The sequence below is a fragment of the Rhinolophus hipposideros genome (genome assembly GCF_964194185.1).
Source record: "Rhinolophus hipposideros genome assembly, chromosome: 8".
NCBI classification, from domain to species: Eukaryota; Metazoa; Chordata; class Mammalia; order Chiroptera; family Rhinolophidae; genus Rhinolophus; species Rhinolophus hipposideros.
This window is the reverse complement of record NC_138054.1, coordinates 15,993,346-16,012,299: the sequence shown is the minus strand read 5'-3', so window position 1 is coordinate 16,012,299 and position 18,954 is coordinate 15,993,346. Positions and strand designations below refer to the sequence as shown.

Genomic DNA, 18,954 nt, shown 5'->3' with positions numbered 1-18,954 from the left:
ATATAAGAATATCTTTGATATAACTCCAAGTTATAAGAACATGTACTAAAAGTTTTAATGTTTTCCATTTTACATTTGGCTCTTAAGTCCATCACCAGTTGATTTTTGTTTATGTGAGGTAAGGATCCAACTTTAATTTTTTTCCAATGCAGTAACTGTTTGAGCACCAGCGGTTTTTTCCCAGTGCTTCACATGGTCTTGTCAGTTTCCACACACGGAGTCCTTTCTAAGCTCTTTTCTGTCGCGTTCTTCTATTTGTTAGCCTTGAGCCAAAACCATACTATCTTAATTACAATTAATTAAGCAGCGGTTCTCAACTGGGGACAGTCTTGTCCCAAAGAGGACATCTGGCAATGTCTAGAGGCAGTTTTGCTTGTTGTGATCAGGGGAGGGGTAAGCTGTGGGCATCCTGCAGTGGGCAGAGGCCAGGGCTGCGGCCAAACATCCATCAGTGCTCAGGACGGCCCCACACAACAGGCCGATGTGCCCCAAGGGGCAGTCGTGCCGAGCTGGGGAGACTCTTTTGTGCCAAGTCCTGTGTGTGGCAGAGCGGTTCCTGCACTCCTCTACACACCTGTATACATTCCTTTTTCTTCAGAGCTGCCTTGGCTGTGTCCTTCTCTGTTTAGGGTTCACGTCAGATGTTCAGTTCTGTGATAAACCCTGTCTAGAGTTTGACTGGCATTGCCTCAAGTTTCTGGATTGAGCAAGAACTGGCATCTAAGTGGGACAGATTTTTCTGTGTGCTCATGGTGATCACTCATCATGCGTGTCCTGAGTGGCGAATAGAAAACTGCCTCCGTCGCTGTCTGAGACCAGTGATTTCTCTGTGGAAAGAACTACCTGTTCTTTTCCTCTGATAGTTACAGTAGTTTCCGGTTGTTAATTTTAGCAAATTTCCTATGGAATTATCCCAGCTTGTCTTTGGTTTTCAAATATATTAGCATAACATTGTCCATAGTACTCTTTTCAATCTTTGAAGTATTTGGGGTTAGATAAGCTTCTGCATTCCTCAGATTGTTTATTTGTGCCTTTCATTGCTTTCCTTTTAAATTTTTTTATTGGGGAATATTGGGGAACAGTATGTTTCTCCAGAGCCCATCAGCTCCAAGTCGTCGTTCAATCTTAGTTGCAGGGGGCACAGCCCACCGTCCCTTGCGGGAATTGAACCGCCAACTTTGTTGTTGAGAGCTCACGCTCTAACTCAGACACCCAACCACCCCTCATTGCTTTTCTTGATAAATCTTACATGTAATGTATTCATTTTTAAGTGCTTTCTCCAAAGAACCAACTTTTAGTTTTATTGTTCCTTTCTACTGTATCGTTATTTCATTCATTTCTCCTCTTTAGTGCTGGGCATTTTCTGGACTTTTTAAGTTTTTGGTTTTTGGGGACTAATTTAAATAGAATGTTTTGACTTGATTTTCAGCCTTCTAAGGCATTCAAAGCTGTGATTTTTTTTTTTTTTTTTTTTTTTTGCTAAGGTACCACTTTAACAGAATTGTACAAGTTTTGATAAGTAATAGTTTTTGGGTATTTGTAATTTGTCAAGATTTCTTACGAACTATTGAGAAATGTGTTTTAAAATAATGTGTGGTCTTTCTAGTTACATTTAACTGCTGATTTCTGATTAAATTTCAATTGTGGTTGAAGAATGGGATTTATATATATATATGTGTATATATATATGTATGTATATATTCAAGACTTTATGGCTCGTTACCAAGAATTTTCTTACATATTTCATGTGTACTTGAGAACAAGATTCTAAATGATAGGCATGGGTTATGTATGTGTCCATTTCATCAAGCCTGTTAATTGGATTGTTCAAATATTCCGTACTACTAATTTTTGGATTATCAGTTATCAGAGAAGTTATTTAACCCTCCTACCCCCAAGGATTATGGATGTTACACTTTCTTTGTCATTCTAGCCACTTTTTATTTTAAAAATGCAGTTACGAAATACGTAATCAAACAGAAATTTTGAATTATCTTCCTGACAAACTGAACCTTTAAAAAATCATTTAAGTACATACAACCTTTTCCTCAATATTGCTTTTATTTCCCCTTGTTTGTTTTGTTTGATATTAATATAGCTACACCAGCTTTCTTAAAGTTGTTTTCCCACTTTTTAAAAAATTTTAATGTGTCTGTGTGTGTTTTAGGAGTCTCCTATAAACAATATAGCAGGTTTTAGCACTTAAATTCACTTCTGTAATCTGTTAACTGGTAAATTTGGTTTTTACATTTATTGTGATTAGTGACATATCTGACTGGCTTCGTTACCAACTTATTTGGTGCAATTTTCCTGAAAGCTTTTCCTATCCTTTTCAGTTTAGTCTAGTTTTTTTCTCTGCTAAGTTTTGCAAGTTATACTCCTACCCTTTAAGAGGACGGCACAGACAGAAGGGACCTGCTGCCTCTCTGGAAACCGACATCATAGCAGGGCCAAAAGCCCAGCGCCAGGCCACGCGGACCTCTACAGCCACACACCTGCCTGTCACTCACTCCGCGGTGGCCCACCCCCTGCGGAAGAGCGCCCCCCACAGGAACGAGTTTCCCACTGCCAAGGTCCCCTGACCAGTCAGCCTGGATGGCAGCTGCAGGATAACACTGCACTGGTGCTTCCCCCTCCCGCGCCACCCTCCCCAGCATCTGTCAGGCTGCGCATGTCAGGTAGCTGCGACATGCCGTGGCCAGGGCCAAGGTGCCACCCTGGTCAGCTCTGATCCAGAGCAGGCGTTCTTCACCTGGCTCCCGCTGTGTCGCTTGGGATGCTACCTACCACTTCCGTGGGATCTTCTAAAGCGACATAAACTTTCCCCCAGCTAAACACAGTGATTACCTACCTTTACCACTTACTTTAGGTTCCACAAAATCAGTGAGTTCAGCACTAAAGACAATCCGATTCCCAGCTTCCTGCCATGTACAACAGGGGTAACACTGCTTCTCCTCTCGTCACATCCCACCTCTCCTACCGTTATCGCTCAGTCCTCCAACTCTGCCAGTCAGTTCCCCAAATTGAGACGCTGAGTATTTTATTCAAGGTTTTATATCAACTCTCCAAGTTACAAGACTTCTTGCACTTCAGACTTCCTTCTGGGAGTCCTCACTTTCCTTTCGTGAGCACAGGCTTATGGGAAAGTACTGTTTTTGTCTGCCAGGGCTTGTGTCTTATACTTGATCTTAAATGCTGTTTAATGACAACTTGAGAAATGACATTTACCTCACCTCTTTGAATTTATTATTCCAGTCTTCAGGCTTTTGTTGTAGAGAAGCTGCCGGTCTAATTATTTCCTTATCTTCCCTCATCTGCCCTTTCTTTTTGATGTTCATCAATTTCACTGCAGTTGATGTAGGTGATTTCTTTTATCTGCTTGAAATATATTTTGCTTCCTAAACCTGAGACCTCAGATCTTTCAGAAAGTCTGGAGGGCAGTCAGCCTCCATGAATATGGCTGCTCCCCACTCTTCTCTCACTTTGGAACTATGTAAACTTTTTCATTTTCCATCTCTTTCCTATTTCCCATCATTTTCTTTGCTATATAAAGGGTTAATTTATTCATTTTGTCTCCTAGTTTACTAATATTCTCTTTGGCTTTTATTAATAATCTTCGATTTAACTAGTGCCGAGAGTTTTAAATTTCAGTGATTAAATTTTTCCTATCTGGAAGTTATTTGCCTTTTTTGGAAACCTCGTTTATTATTCCATTTTTCCTTTGATTAAAATAGAATCATTTAAAATTCTTGGGAGAGGATGCTAATTCTTTGTTTCTGCTCACCCTCATTTGTATTTCCATGTGTGCTCTAAATTTGGGATTGAAGTGGAGTTTGTTTTTATGTGCCTGTGAGATCCAAGGTTAAGGATGTGTTCATCTAGGAATAATCTGTATCTGCCAGGCACCATCATGCCAAGAGAGACTCAAATTAACTGGAATACAGAGGTAGTTGACATGAACTCCGCACGCAGGAGGCATCGCTCACCTGGTACCCAGGCTGAGACAGGCTCCTGGTGGTCTGCTAGCCGCCTTTCGCCGGTCGGCTGCTTTTTTCCTTTTGCTCATCGATGCGCCAGCTTACCAGTACCCTAACACCGTCTACTGTTAAGGCTGAAGACTAGAGAAATGTCACAAGCGCAGTGAAAACTTTATCTGGAATGATAGTCAAGTTCAGGGGCAACTGCCAGCAGAAGGCAGAGGTGTGTCTGGCAGGGAGCGTGCTGACACCTCCTGTGGCTGCAGGAATGTCAGCCTCTTTCCCACAGCGCCCTACCCCCGGTAGCCCAGAACTGCTTAAGGCAGAAATGGGGTTGTCTTCAGGACCTGCAGGCCAAGGGCTGCGGGTCCCGGGAAACTGCTGTGCAGGGAGGTGTAAAAGGTAACAGTCACCAAGGTAAGCTGGGATGGAGTGAAAGTACCACGCTGGGAGGTGTCAGTTAATACACCGCTCTGAATTCTAATAGTTTTAAAAGTTTGGAGTAGCAGGAGGCATTTTATACCTAGAAAACATAATGCAGTTAGTCTAATGAGTTGAAGTTCACTTTTTAAAGTATTGTTGAAGGTCAAGTGTAATTTCTTCTTGTACCAATTCATCCCCAGAGCCCATGGGCAGCATGTCGTCCATGGAGGTGAATATCGACCTGCTGGAACAGATGGAGCTGATGGACGTATCCGACCAGGAGGCCCTGGACGTCTTTCTGAATTCAGGTGAAGATAACGCTGTGCTGTCCCCCGTCGTAGGTAGGTGACAAACTTGCGTGGTCTTCTTCATACTTGTTGACATGATTTCCCTGCCGAGGGAAGACACAGTGATCAGGTGCAGGCCTCTCAGCTCAGCCAGGTTCCCACACCTGTGCCCGGTCTGCCAGTGCTGGGCCACCAAACACGGGCTGTTCAGTCGCGAATCTGTCCGAGATCGTAGGTGCTGCGCCCAAACACCTTCCAAGAACAGACCTTCCGAATTTGTTTTACCTCCTCCTGTCTCAGAATTTGAGTTGGGTTTTGTGGTTATTTTAACGATTAGAATTTTGGGGGTGCTGGGAGCTCTCCTGTGTGGCCTACACGCCGTGCACTGTTCTGAGCAAGCATATGAACTATTTTATCTCTGCTGTGGGCAAGGCCGAGGTGTGCGGCCAGCTTCTATTTGAAATATGAGTTACACCCCTCTGGACACTTTGAGTCCGTTTAGTGCCTCCTCACATTTTCACATCCACTCAGTATTTACTGAGGCTCCAGACCTATACGGGCCCAACAGATTTTAAATTTCAGAACAGACGTCTGGGTGGGGCTCCTTACGTAACGTGACTACAAAGTGTTCACGTTTTTTCCACACAAGGCAGGTCCTCCCACGGCACCGTGTCCCACTCGAGACAGTGTGGCCATCGCACAGCTCCCACCTCCTCTGAAGTCAGCGCCTCAGGGTTGTCAGTTTGTGCTGTCTTCAACTTCTCGGTCCTCGTGTCGCAGCACATCTGTGAGAAGGGTTTTCCCGGGAGGCGAGGCTCGCCGACCAGCTGGGACCGGGCAGGGGGCAGGACTGGCGGCCCCTTTCCCAGACTCAGGCAGACGTTTAGAAACAGGGACTCCATCATCTGCGTAGAGTTTCGATTCCTTTAAGAACTTATTTACTTCCCATGAAATTAGAGAAATGCTGAAAGATCAAAGGTTTTTCCCTTAGCATTGATTTTGTTAATTACTTAAAGGATATAAAGAAGTAAGCCTAGATCATTAAGGTTGCTCCTCAGAGAAATGTAGTCTGTGCCCTCGGGCCTCAGCACAGCATTTCACTAGATGTTGCAGGAAGGCTGCGCAGGGCCCCTGGCCTCTGGCCTCACCTACTTAGCATCGTCTGGGGACCATTCTAGCACTGTAATGGGCAGCCGAGTTCTGCAGGCCCCAGCTCACCGGAACAAGACACTTTCACCCTTTTTATCGATACACGTTCAGACCACCATCTTCAGTAGCAATTCTAAATCGCTACACTTTTATCAAAGGTTTTGTTCTGTGTTGCAGGCCCTGAATCCAGTATCGGTCAGAAAGAAATTACTCTTCAGGTTCCAAATCCCTCTGAATTACGAGCCAAGCCACCTTCCTTATCCTCTGCCTGCACTGACCCAGCCACCCAGGACCCCAGTGAAGGTGGGGGGTCCCCCATTGTTCAGTCTGACGAGGAGGGAGTTGAGGTGGACACTGCCCTCGCCACTTTACACACCGACGACAGTGACTCCTAAATCTGGGCACTCACATTTTCTGACCTCTGAAGGCAGACTCCGCTGTGTGCAGAATCCCACCGTGAAGGAAGGGGGTGTTATGGAGGCTCTTGATTTTCACACAATTGCCAATAATTTGTGAGAAACTGAAATAACAGCTAACAATAAAGTTTGAGGACTTTAAACAGCGAGTCCATGGCCAGTCTGTATGGAAAGGTTCTAAATACACACCGGCTCAGCATGGAATGAGAAAAGCCCTTCGGACAGAAAATTCTGCTTCCTTCAAAATATAACTGTAGTTAACCTCAGCTCTAACAAAGCTCAGATTTTCATCTGATTCATTACACAATTATTACCTAACCCCTACTTTACACTGGAACAACTTCTGGGCCCAGAGGAAGAGAAATAAACATAAGCCAGATCAGTGCACCATCCTTATTCCCGACAAGACACTGGTCCCACAGAGATGGGTGTTTTTCGTTCGTCACCCCTCACAGCCCAGTAGCGAGTGAGCAATGAGACTGTCTGCTCAGACCGAGGGGCACTGTAGCCGGAGGAAAGCCCTAGCACCTGGCCAATGGACGGCCGCAGCCCATTGTCACAGTGCCACACCGTACCCACAGGGCCACAGAAAATAAAAGGCAAACAGCATTTGGTTTTGCTCAGAGGGGCTTCAAACCACCACTGGCAGATGCCAAGTGAGCAAGATCAAAACGTGTTGTCTGCGCCCTCCCTGGCTGAGGGGATTCTCTCTCAGCCCTCTGCCCACCTATCAGAAAAGAGCTCGTCATTCACTCATCTTCCAAAAGACAGACAAATGTCCAAAAAAGTTTGTTTTTATTATTAAACCTTGTAGTACAAACCTGAAAAGTAAACAAAAAACTGGCAATAAACAACATGAAGTCTTCCCTCCCAAGGGAGGAGTGCAGAGCAGCGCTAATAAATTAAATGTCAAACTGTAAGCCATAGGCAGAAGTTCACTGTCAAAAAGAGGGAAAGTACACAGCAAGGCCATAAAAACCGGACAACCACATTGGAAAACACTTGACTCTGTTTATGTAATTGTTAAATATTCCCAAACAGTTCAGTCTTCTGCAACAACAACCAACGAAGTGGATCACAGGACGGTCCTGGCAGTCCCACTGGCAAGCTCAGTGCAGTATGGGTAGCTACGGGATCAGTGAATCCAAGTATGAAACAAAGAACAGCTTGTGAAAACAGTTTCCCTTTTTTATTCCACACATACTGTACACACAACCGGAGAAGGGCAACAGCTACTCCATTATTATTTTGTTGTTGTTCAGTGATGTAAGCAGCACTTATAAATGTTACAAGAAAAACCCTGTAAGCATCCAATCCAACCGATGAAGAAACTGAAATGTAAGGCTTTTCTTCATCTTGTCTTCTCACCCCCCTCCCCACCCCCCACCGAGAAAAAGGCTCAAGTATTTAAAACAATTTACAGGCATATGTACAAAAGGATGGGATTCTTTTTTTCTTTTTTTTCTTTTTTGTTACAACATGAAGAGAAAAAATAGACAAGATGAGCGCAAATGCATTTTCACATTCAAAAAGAACTGCAGACCTCCTAGTGGCTCTAAATGATCATAAACGAAACAAATTTAAAAAGAAAGATTAATGCTGACTTGTGAAGGTGTGAAACAAGCAGTGAGATGAAGATGGAATGTTAGAAAGATTGCACGTCTATGACAAAGAAGCACTTAACGGCTTCAATCACTTTTTTTCCTTTTTTTTTTTTTCCTTAAGGATGCTATTGAAGGGTTTTTTGATAAAGTAGCCAACAGCACCAAAAAATAACAGAATGGATTTCCTAATGAAATCAGGCACAGGTTTCCCGCACGTGACCCCTCCAAGGCAGGCAGTCTTTTTCTTCTCTCTCGCTTTTCTTTCTTCCTTAAACAGATGCATAGTGATGTGCTGGTAAAGAGAACCTAGTCACTCCAATCTCCTCATTTTGCCTATGGTTAGGAAACAACGTCCGCCTTCAGCTGCCATAACCGCCCAAAGAAACAAAATGGGGGTTCTCCGGTTTTAAAAAATTACAAACTCATCTTGCACATGACAGAAGAAAAGACAGCCAAAGTAAAGCCATTTCTTTTCAAGTTTCTTTGTGTGTGTGAGTGAGTGTGTGTCTCCTATCCCTTTTCCTCTCTAGAAAAATCTGCTCACATGACTGATGGTTTTAAAATTTGTTCTCCAAACTTCACCCTCTTCAAAAATGGGTTAAAAAGCCTTTTTTCCCCAACAGTTACAAAAAAAAACAAAAACAAAACAAAACAAAAAGGCTTTTGTCAGCCACAGGGGCAATACGAATTAATACAGCCCCTCAAGGGTTTTAAAACAGTGAATATACGGCAGTTTCCAAAATCTGACTGCAGTATCTAGGTATTCTAAGTACAAAAAAAAGTTCAACAGTTTAATGCTAAAACAAAATTAGTTCTCTAAAACCAGAAGAAAATCTTCTTTAGAGCTAGTGCAAAGACAGCTTGTATCCTACAGCAAGTACTCCAAACTAGAATGTAATAATTACAAAAAAATAGATCTCGATTGAGCACGGAGTTGGCAGCTTCACGATGAGCTCGAAGCACTTCTGGACGACACGGAGGATGGAAGCCGGGAGGGCGGCACGTCCACCGTCGCTCTCTTGCGGGGCCCCCTTTTTGGTGTAGGTTTACTGAGACAGTTCTCAATGCTGCCGTTCTTACCAGCTACCTTGCCACAGATCTGATTGACCAGACTGATAATTTGTTCCTGTTTCGGGTTGAAAGGAAGACACAGAATTAACAAACCGGCAGAGCTGTCCCCAGAGCCACCCAGGGGCACGTGGAGAGCAGAGCCCACTGGGCTGCCAGCACCTTGTCAGCCTCGGTAGAGCTGGGAGGGACCAGGGACTTGGAGGACGTGTCCCGACTGGGCGCGGCCAGTCAGGTGCTTTCCTTCTGAGGGAAAGGGGCCATTTCTCATGGGAAGCCAGCAGGTGCGGGCTGAGGTGCGGGGAGCGCCAGCCCCGTCCGTCACGTGACCGCCCCTGCCCTCCCCTTCCTCACCACACAGTGCATGTGTAACTGTTAAGAGCTGCACGCCACCTGGGGTACCAGTGCCCTCACCACGCACACACCTGAGACACTCGGAGAGAAACTCCGGCAGGGTGACCACCAGGAACCTCCGTGGGTGAGCCCTACCACCTCGGGGTGTAACAAGGTTAGCCGGCTGCCACCCCAGGTCCCCAGCTCACCACTCCGCTCCTCTCACTTGCTCTCTGTCTGGTGACAAATGCCTGAAGTTGCTGTTTCACTGGCTGCCCTGTTACCTGGCCTGCTTCACCTGCTGTCCGTCCTCAGTGAAGGGGAGACGGCAGATGAAATACGCATTCTTATAATTTGCTAATCAAAAATATATTTGTAATTTTAACACAACTCATAATCATCCAGTTTTAAGATATCACAGGAAGCAGTATCAAAATGGCACATAACCAACATGTCACGCCACCTGTTCTCTGGCCTTCTGGAAACAGCAACGGAGGCGCTCGTCGTACAAAAGTGAAAGGTGGCTGAAAGAAGGTTAAAGGCGCGCTGGGAAGGGGCAGCGCTGTGCATTTGTGACCAACTAATCTCTCTGGCCATTTACAACATTTACAATGAACATGCCAATAAGGGATAAATAGATGAGCTTCTCTGAAACCCAGTTACATGTGACTAAAGCCACCTCAACACACTGTGCAGTCAGCACATTCTGCCTTCACCCGTGACCCAAGGGCCCAACGTGGGGAATTTGTCTGCTGGGCACTTGGGGGCTTAGCCCGAGAGCTGACGGTCCTCTGAAAGCTATTTCTGAAATCCAACCCAGCACTAGAAAGTCCCCTATTAAAAATAAAAGCACAGTTCAAATCGGGACAGACTTGCAGATTTTCATTTACTAAAATAAACCAGGCCACTGGCAAAGCAGGAGGCTTCTAAACACTTTTCCTTCCTCAGCACCGATGACTAAGCGGCAGACGGACAGACGCTACACGTGCAGATCTGTCTGCAGGGCTCTGGTCCCACGCAACACCCAGCTACAAAGTGGGCGGGAGGAGGAAACAAATCCCCGTGACACAGAGCTTTGAAATCGCCTTCGAGAGGCCCCGGCTACCGTGGCTGCGCTCTCAGTTACCAGAGTGGTTCTTACACCGAGGGGTTATTTTTAACTGTGTTCTGACATTTCCTGTTAAGGCCAAGAAGCAGGACAAAGCGGTTACTGCCTTCACTGAACATGCTCTTCAAAAGAAAGATGCAGAGGTCTGTTTTCAGCTTTCCAATCTTACAGTGTAGCCACACACAGGCTTCTATCAAATGTGACGTGGCCAGAGCCCCACAGATGCCCTGTCCCCTCTCGGGTCCTGCCCGGGGCTCCAATGTCTGATGGCCGGGTTCGGTCCTTCCCCAGGGGCAGCCCCTGGATCCCAGCAGGGGTGGTGGGGGGAGCAGGAAGGCGGCTTCGGGCACACAGCTTGTGGCCACTGTAGCCCCTGCAGCAATGAGGACCACGCTCCAGGAGCGGGAAAGGCCCGAGGCTGCCATGCGCACAGCAGTGGACAGGCCACCCTGGGTGACATGGTCCCCATGGCAGTCTGAGAGGTGAGCTCCAAGTAGGGCTCTGGGTGAAGAAGGGAAAGGTGCCCTCTGAGGGCAGGGCCGTGTGTTCCAGCAAGTTGCCAGTTTATACCTCAAGAGGCAACTGCACAGCACCTTGGAAGCACTTACCACGTTTCCCCGAAAATAAGACCTAGCCGGACCGTCAGCTCTAATGCGTCTTTTGCAGCAAAAATTAACATAAGACCCAGTTGTATGTTAATTTTTGCTCCAAAAGACGCATTTGAGCTGATGGTCCGGCTAGGTCTTATTTTCGGGGAAACATGGTAGAATAAACAATAAACCGCAGGAGAGGGTGACAGTCACATGCTCGCTGCTTCTGGAGGTGAGAGCCCCGGGTGCAGGGACTTTTCCTGCAATCCCTCAGCTGAGGAAGCACACCTATGGTGGGGGTCTGTCTATTATACTGTAGAGACCAACAAACTGACAGGGAAGGGCTTCACATGGAGCCTGAGGCAGACGGGGGTGGGGGGGGCCTCAGAAAAGACCTGCGAAGCACAGGAACTGGGGAAGGAACGGGGGGAAAGCCCCTGTGCAGAGCAGGTAAGTCGCGGCTCCATAAGCGGCAGAGCACTAGCAGTGGTGAGAAGTGGCTGGACCTGGGGTTTGCTTAGAAGGTGGCACCAACAGGAGTCACAGAATGACATGCAGAACGAGACAGAGGCTCCACGTTTTAGCGGAGGGCTCTTGGGTGAGGACAGAGCTGGATGCAATTCCCTGCAGGCGAGGAGCCTGGGGGACTCTCAGAGCCCCTCCCCGGCCCTGCCTGGAGCTTAGCAAGTGGCCAGCAGGCTGCCGGAAGCCTGTGTTCCATGCTCTGAAGTTCTCGACCTGAGATTTGATAACGAATTCCTGAAAAGATCAAAGCTGCCAGCTGCTGTTTGCAGCTTTTCCATAAAAGGAGATGGAAGGCGCCTATTCTGCCAAAACACCGCGATGCTGTCACGCGCGCCCCAGTGCCCCCAGCCTTACAGTGGTCGTTTTACATGTGAGGATGGGGGTGCCGTGGGGCTCCCCTCATCAGGAGGCTGCTTCGCCTCACTGATCCACAAGAGTTTCTGAGCAGAAATCCCTGCCAAGTCCTGTTAGCTGCACACGCCAGGGAAGTGACACCCCCACAAGCCAAAGTGCACAGATGTGGTTGGCTGTTAGGAAAGGGACTCTTCATGAATGACTCAGGCTCCATGGGCTCCGGCCTGGAAGGCTGCTCTGGCCCTGTCTCCGGGGCCCTAGAATTCGGCTCCTCTGAGAACGTGGAGACCAGAGCGGCTTCGTTTTCAGGCCCTGGAAGCCGGTGGGAGGGAAGAAAAGGCCCTCCTCCTCCCCTGCGGACCACCTTCAGTTTGGGGTGTCGTGTGACACATGCACAGGCAGCCCCCCTGTCCTTTCTGGACCTGAGGCCTGGCCAGGTGACAGCGCAGGCCCCGGTGCCCTTAGCAGCCTGGGCAGACAGTGTGGCACTGGGGACACCGGTACCCAGATCCTGAAATCAAATCCCTTATAAAGCGAGGCGCTGGTGGCCAGGACGCTGGCGGGTGCTGCCGGGGGGGGGGTGGGCAGGGGGAACCGCAGCAGCCCCGCCAGGTGCCAGGGAGGAGGTGTGGGCAGGGCTCCTCGGCACACTTACGGTTAACATGCAGAATACAGGAAGGAAACCAAGTGTGCAAAAGTGACATTTCTACAGTTTCGGTCCCTGGGTTTCTCCAGGTCAGTCTGGAGCCCCCATTTCCCCCACCTTGGAACAAAGAGCTACTCTCCCACAAGCCAGGCTCTGTCCGGCCAGAATGCACCTAGAACTGTGGGGCTGCACTCGTCTTAGGCACGCCCAGCTTGCCCAAGTTGGGTGATGACAGAGGCTCACAAGTGCCGACAGAAACCCAGGGCCGGTGACCCTGGGCACCCCCTTCCCCCGGGACGGCCCTGGGGACTGACCTCGTCGTAGCGGTACATCAGCTTCAGTCCTCGGCAGGACTTCTGCTTCTCCACGTGGCGCAAAGCACACTCCAGGCAGAACACAACATTTTCATTCTCCTGCACGACCTACAAGGAAGAAGCACTCCTGAGCTTTGAAGGGGATCGAAACACTGCTGTGTAGGGAGGAGCGATCGGAAAAGTGGGGAGAGTTCCCAGGGATCAACCAGAGACGGCCTGTCGCTGACATCTATCGTCCACGCTAAGGGGCGGCCACGACTCAAACACATTGGAGATTGATGGAAAAAAAGAAAAATCACCTGGAACAAGGTCTTCAACTACCATGTTTCCCCGAAAATAAGACCTAACCGGACAATCAGCTCTAATGAGTCTTTCGGAGCAAAAATTAGTAAGACCTAGTCTTATTTTACTATAAGACAGGGTCTTATATAAGACCGGATCTTATTATTTTTTGCTCTAAGAGACGCATTAGAGCTGATTGTCTGGCGAGGTCTTACGTTCAGGGAAACACACTAGGAAACAAGTAACTATCTCCAGTGTGCACCTAAGGGCGACCTTGAGTCCCCTCCAGATTTCTGCTGTTCTTTCCTTTGAGAGGTTCTAAGCTCCATTAGAAGATGGGACACTTGTTTATAAGCTCTCACATTCTAAGTGCTTCTGAGACTTTTTGTTCCAAGGCGACCCAGAAGAGGTGTCAGAATGGCTCTGGATCGATGCACGGCACACACCCAAGACATCTCAGCGGCTCTGTCAGTGCAGCTGGTTCCATGGAAGCTGTGCCCGCACACCACTGGGGGGTCCAGTGCCTCTGTCCAAACTCATCCGAAACTCCACCCATCACAGTTCTTAATCCTCTGCAACCCAGACAGGCCCCTCCTGCCACCCCCACCAAAGCCTCTGGCTGTGGTGCAAATGCGCCCCGCGGGCCTCAAGACCACACCAAGCGCTGGCAGGCAGCATGACCCGCCAGACACGCAGCACGGGCGAGCTGGACCAAAGGGCAGGGAGAAAGGATGGCTGCCTGGTGTGAGTGGGTTCTCATCCCCCCACCCTGACTTCCAGTTCTGTTCATATGATGTAATTTAAAGGGGGGGGGGGGATGCTGCCTTAAGCCACAAGAGGTTCACAGGCCTTTTTATCAAGATTTAGGGGACAGACCTAAGATTCCTGACTTCAGTGTTTCTAAGGAAAAATGAGAACACAAACTGTAGGCATAAGGAAACAACACTTACTGGCAGAAACACGTCACCTTTTACAGACACCTGGGGCTAGGGACAGGAATGGACAAAAATATGAAACCTAGTCAACAAAACTACACAAACTTATTATAAATGCAAGCACTGAAGATTGTAACTATAACTCAAACCAAGTTTTACCTATGGATTTGGGATATATGCTTTATGAAATAACATTCAAGCTGATAAAAAAAATGCCAGGTGACAATTCTCAAGGTACAACTTTCTGTAGAACAGCTTAAAAACCAGCCCACATGCTGCTGTCCTCAGAACCATGGGAACAGACCACAGCCACACACGGAGTCAGCAGCTTTCACAGTCACGGGAAATAACATGATTGTTCTTTCCCACGGGAATAATTCCATGTCACAAGAGGGACGGACACACCCGTCTATAGGGACCCCAGTGAGACTGGGTTAGGGGCCACCTTAATATCAGGCCTCATTTGAACTTAACTACCTCCAAAGACTCCACCTCCAAATACAGTCACATTTTGAGGGCTGGGGGACACAAGGACACCACCCTTCAGCCTTCTCGGCCCTTCTCATCTCAGATAATCCATCGTTGACAGATACACAAAAGAAGACAGATTTCAATGTTCCAGATGCGAGTTTGAAGAACTTACTTTCCCTTTCATTTAACTGTAAACTTTTCTTACCCTGCTTCATTTCTAGGCCCTAAAATTACAGGTACTGACTTTAAAGATACATCCACTTTATAAACTGTATTACAACTGAAAAAAGAGGAATGGACACAGAACTACACGGCCTTCATCAATGATGTTTACAAAGCTGTTTAAGGTCTGCAGAAATGCTTATGGCTCTTTGTTTTAAAAGACAGCATGTTTCTTGATTATACATTTTAAAAGTATACATGTGGGAAAATAAGGCTAGCTAGAAGATATTTCAATTGGGCTGTGTGGTGTTATGGACTGTTATTGACACATCCACCACCACCGCCTCACCCCCAATTCATAGGCTGAAGTCCTACCCCCAGGACCTCAGAATGTGACTGCATTTAGAGACGGGCCTTTAAAGAGGAGATTAAGGTAAATGAGGTCGTAAGGTGGGATCTCGTCCAATATGGCTTGTGTCCTTACAAGAAGAGATTAAGACACGAACACGCACAGCGGGAAGAGCCAGTGGGGACACGGAGACGCTGGCCAAATGGAGGGGCTCAGGAACCAGCCCTATGAGCACCCGCATCCTCAACTTCTAGCATCTCTGACTGTGGGGACGTAAATGTCCAATGCTGAGCGACCCAGCCTGTGGGACTTGTTCCAGCGGCCTGAGCAGAGTAATGCAGCAGTTTCACTCGCTGCTCTGTGCTTCGGTGCTGCTGTCACAAGGGTCAGGCGGGACACGTGCCGTGCCGGTGGGGCACGCACTTATTACCTAAGCTGCTCTTTCTGGAGGAAGAATCCACATGGGTGGGGAGGGGGCCGCGGCACTGGAGGCCGCGAGTGCCGGACTGAGGCCTGTGGGGTGGGGAGCGCCCTGAGTGGGAGCTGGGCACCTAGAGCTGTGTCAGGGCAACTACACAGAGGGAGGTGAGGTGAGCTGCAGAGCAGAGGGGAGCCCTCCGGCCTGGGACCGGGCCGGGTGGTAATGTGTACATAGTCACACAGGCTGAGTCTGGCTGGGGCGTCGTGATGGCCTCAGGGCACTGTGGGGGCGACCCCGAAAGCAGGCGGGCTGGCCTGGACAGCACTGGCAGACAGAGACGCAGGAGGAAAAGCTGGCCCAGGGAGGCGAGAGAACAGAGCCCCCGACAGGCGGTCTGACCTGAGGCTGAAGGCTGGAAACGGGAGAGGAGGAGGAACGTTTGTTCTAACTAAAGACAGACTTCCAAGTTCTCAAGGGCAATGAGCTCGGTCACGTAGCTGGACAGAAACGGGGAAAGAGCCAAGGACAGAGATGGGGTCCCGTGTCTCCTCCCCTCTGGGCAGCAGAGTCGGGGAGGCCCGCTTTCCGGCAGACGTGTAGCTGCAGGCGAGGACGGAGACCCCGTGGGAGCAGGAAGGACAGAGCAGAGCCCACCCCAGGCCCTCAGCGGCCCAAGGACGGGCCTTCCGACAGGCCTCCTGGCGCGGAAAGGCCGCTCTGCCAGGTGGGCCGCAGGCTGGGGGCACACAAGGTGGGAGGTGTGAGGGGGGGGTCGGCAGGCTCACCATGGACAGGTAGCACAAGTGTTGGCAGATCTGACACCGCCTCTCCGACGTCTCTAGCTGCAGCCACTTTCGAGGCTTTTTCTTGCCGTCCGCCACGGTGCTGCTGCTGTCATGGCTGCCGTAGCGGGCGGAGGAGTGGAGGCCGGCCTCGAACAGCTGCCTCCGCTGCCGCAGCTCCGTATCCCTGTCCAGACACAACAGAAGAGCCGGCCCGTCAGGAGGCTGGGCGCAGCGGCCTGGCCGGTCCCCTCGCCACCAGAAGGAACACGCGGCACCCCAGCCAACTGCCCCCCAATTTGGGTGCACCCTCCTGTCAGGGGAGGGCCGGTGACACGTACACACTCTTTCCCAAGGCCCCCAGCTGGGGACCCATGTTCTTTAGTCAAACGGTCAGACACCCCCCGGCTTCCGAGACTATTCTGATGACTGGGCTCTGCCTACAGTTAACGCGGGCGAGACAGCAGGGCGCATGGCAAACCCCTCAGAGCTACGTAAGGGGTGCCCTGCCCTTCATGCCGAGCCAAGAATGGATGTGACCAACTATTTGCCGGTATCGTCATCAAAGGTTCGACCGACACGAGTCGAAATCCGTGTGCTGTCCTTCAGCACTACTGGGTCTCCCCCCTGGAAGGGAGAGATCGCGAGGCTACATGGTGGGAAAAGAGAAGAGGGTTACACAGGAAGCCAAGCAAACAGTCACACTTCTCTTCAATTTCTGCCCTGATCTGCTCCAACCGTGGGAAGAGCTCCTTCGATGGCTGCGGGATAAAAGCCGGGTGCGGGCCTCGGGCTGGGGGACCAGCCGGCCACACGCAGGTGCCAGGTGTGCGGCAGCTGACAGGGGCTCCGGGGGCCTCTCCATACCCGCCCCAACCCCTAGAAATGAAGCCTCGGCCGCCATGTCCTCCCTGGCAGCGTACTGCGGGGATCAGAGCCCACCTCCCGGGCATTCCCACAGCCACTGGCATCGGCACATCAGGAAATTCTGACTCCAAACATCCAACACAAAGACAGAAGGCGAAACTTAAATCAACCAAAATAAACCACACCCAAAAGTCTTCGCCCATCTGGCCAAGCACAGGAGGGCCCTGCCATTCTGAGCGGCGGCCGCACCCCCGCAGGGCCCGGCGCTCCGGCCGCTGTCCTGGGGTTTTCAGAACCTGAGGGCTACGTTACCTGAGCTCATCCAGAAGGGCCGAGATGGTACTGAGCGTGGGGCCGTTTTCCTTTTTTGCTTCCGCTTGTGCAATCTGGTAGAGTAACTTCTCCATGGAAAATGGCTTAGCTATATGGCGACGCTTCATTTCCTGAAAGAGGCAGCCCACATCCCTTTAGGGTACATTTTCATTTCTTTACTGGGCAGGGGATGCTATCAGAAATTTTAAGTTTCATTTGGTTTCAAAGCAACTGAACATCATACAACGATCTTGCGAGCAAGGCACCAGACACCGGGAAAAGCCACCGCTGGACGCGGCCAGCCACAAGGCACGAGCCACAACTTGAAAATGGGTGGAGACTTTCTGCCCCTGGTAAGTGTTTGCCCTGAATACCTTGAGTGTTACAGTGGGCGAGCAGCGGCGCTCACCCTTTCCTGATACAAATAAACCGCTAATAGCTCCCCTCCCCTACAGCACCCCCGTCGCTTCTCAGAGGTGGCAGAGGCATTTTCTGACATTGAACATGCCTGCAATCAGACAGGCACAGGGAGGGAGCTGTGTGCGTGCACACATGCAGCCACGCCACGTGCGGCGCGGGGCCCGCCTACCTTGGCCGTCTCGAAGCCCATGCTCGTCCACTGGCTGGTGGCAAAGTGCACGGTCTCAGAGACGCTGTAGCCGCAGCACACTTTGGACACAAAGGATCCTGGGAAGCAGACGACGAACTGGCCACTCTGCTGCACGGTCCTGTGCACCTTGATCCCCTCTTTGCACAGCACCTCTGGGGAGATCTGGGAAGACAGGCCAGGGCTGAGATGCGCTCCCCGTGGGCTGCACTCCCGGCCCCTCTCGCAACCGCGGTCAGTCCCCCACTTGCCCCTCCACTGCTCTTGGGGTCCCTTCTGTGAAAGCCCTGAGAACCAGCCTCCCCCCCAGCAGCTGTCCCCCAGGTGGGGCATGAGGACTTAAAGAAGGACCCACGAGGAGACAGGTTGAGTTTGGTTTTGAAGATCTGCTGTTTTTCCTTTAGAAAATAAAAAGACCTAATTCCTAAAATAACAAGAAGGAATATCTAAACTGATAACTGGCACAAGAGTAAGAAGAGTGACCCAGGTCTGTGACAGCCCCGCCCACGACACTGGAGCCCTCCTGCCCCAGCACTGCCAGGGGTAGAAATGGGCGCAGTTCCCACCACCAGCAGGGCCGCTGGCCTGTCTCCGGAGTCAGGCAGAGCCACAGGGGTACAAGCTGGGGGCCTTGGGGACCTGCATCCACAGAAGAGCTGCGGCTCAGCTTCTCTGAGCCAGGTTGGCGGACCCAGCAGAGACATGAGACCCAGGTAGGGGTGAGCAGTGGCCAGAGAGGCCCTGAGCTCAAGTGTCAGAACACAGCTCAGGGACTCCCAGAAAAGACTCCCAGAAACTCTAAAGTCCTATGACTTTCTGGAAATGGGCTCACCAGCCTTTGTGCTTACCTTTCTAAGATCAAGTGTTTCTGATCCACGGCCCAGCCACCCAGGTGCCCAGTAGGTGGGAATGGCAGCACCAACAGAACCCAGAGCACCCAAACCCAGGACCCAGCCTCCCCACGGACCCCGT

The 18,954-nt window shown here is 49.9% G+C and overlaps 2 protein-coding genes across 8 annotated transcripts in view; one reads left to right on the top strand and one right to left on the bottom strand.

The window, feature by feature from the left end:
• The window catches only part of DTNBP1 (dystrobrevin binding protein 1), a 131,630-nt gene extending 125,235 nt beyond the window's left edge, over positions 1–6,395 (top strand). The window contains exons 9-10 of one of the 3 annotated variants that reach the window (XM_081054714.1): positions 4,601–4,741; positions 6,014–6,395. In XM_081054714.1, coding sequence (XP_080910840.1) covers positions 4,601–4,741; positions 6,014–6,231 — 359 coding nt within the window. In that variant the 3' untranslated portion in view covers positions 6,232–6,395. Of the gene's footprint in view, positions 1–4,600; positions 4,746–5,340 lie in introns of all 3 variants that reach the window. The other 2 variants (XM_081054715.1, XM_081054713.1) reach the window with 2 other exon arrangements.
• A 1,328-nt stretch (positions 6,396–7,723) lies between these two features.
• Positions 7,724–18,954, bottom strand: part of JARID2 (jumonji and AT-rich interaction domain containing 2) — a 248,102-nt gene continuing 236,871 nt past the window's right edge. For all 5 annotated transcript variants that reach the window (XR_013993713.1, XM_081054709.1, XM_081054712.1 and 2 more), the window contains 5 exons: positions 17,965–18,147; positions 17,376–17,506; positions 16,200–16,383; positions 12,795–12,902; positions 7,724–8,982 (listed from right to left, as the gene is read on the bottom strand). Coding sequence is in view for 4 of the 5 variants with exons in the window: in XM_081054709.1 (XP_080910835.1) it covers positions 8,800–8,982; positions 12,795–12,902; positions 16,200–16,383; positions 17,376–17,506; positions 17,965–18,147 (789 nt within the window). In the remaining variant the exon portion in view is untranslated. The remainder of the gene's footprint in view (positions 8,983–12,794; positions 12,903–16,199; positions 16,384–17,375; positions 17,507–17,964; positions 18,148–18,954) is intronic.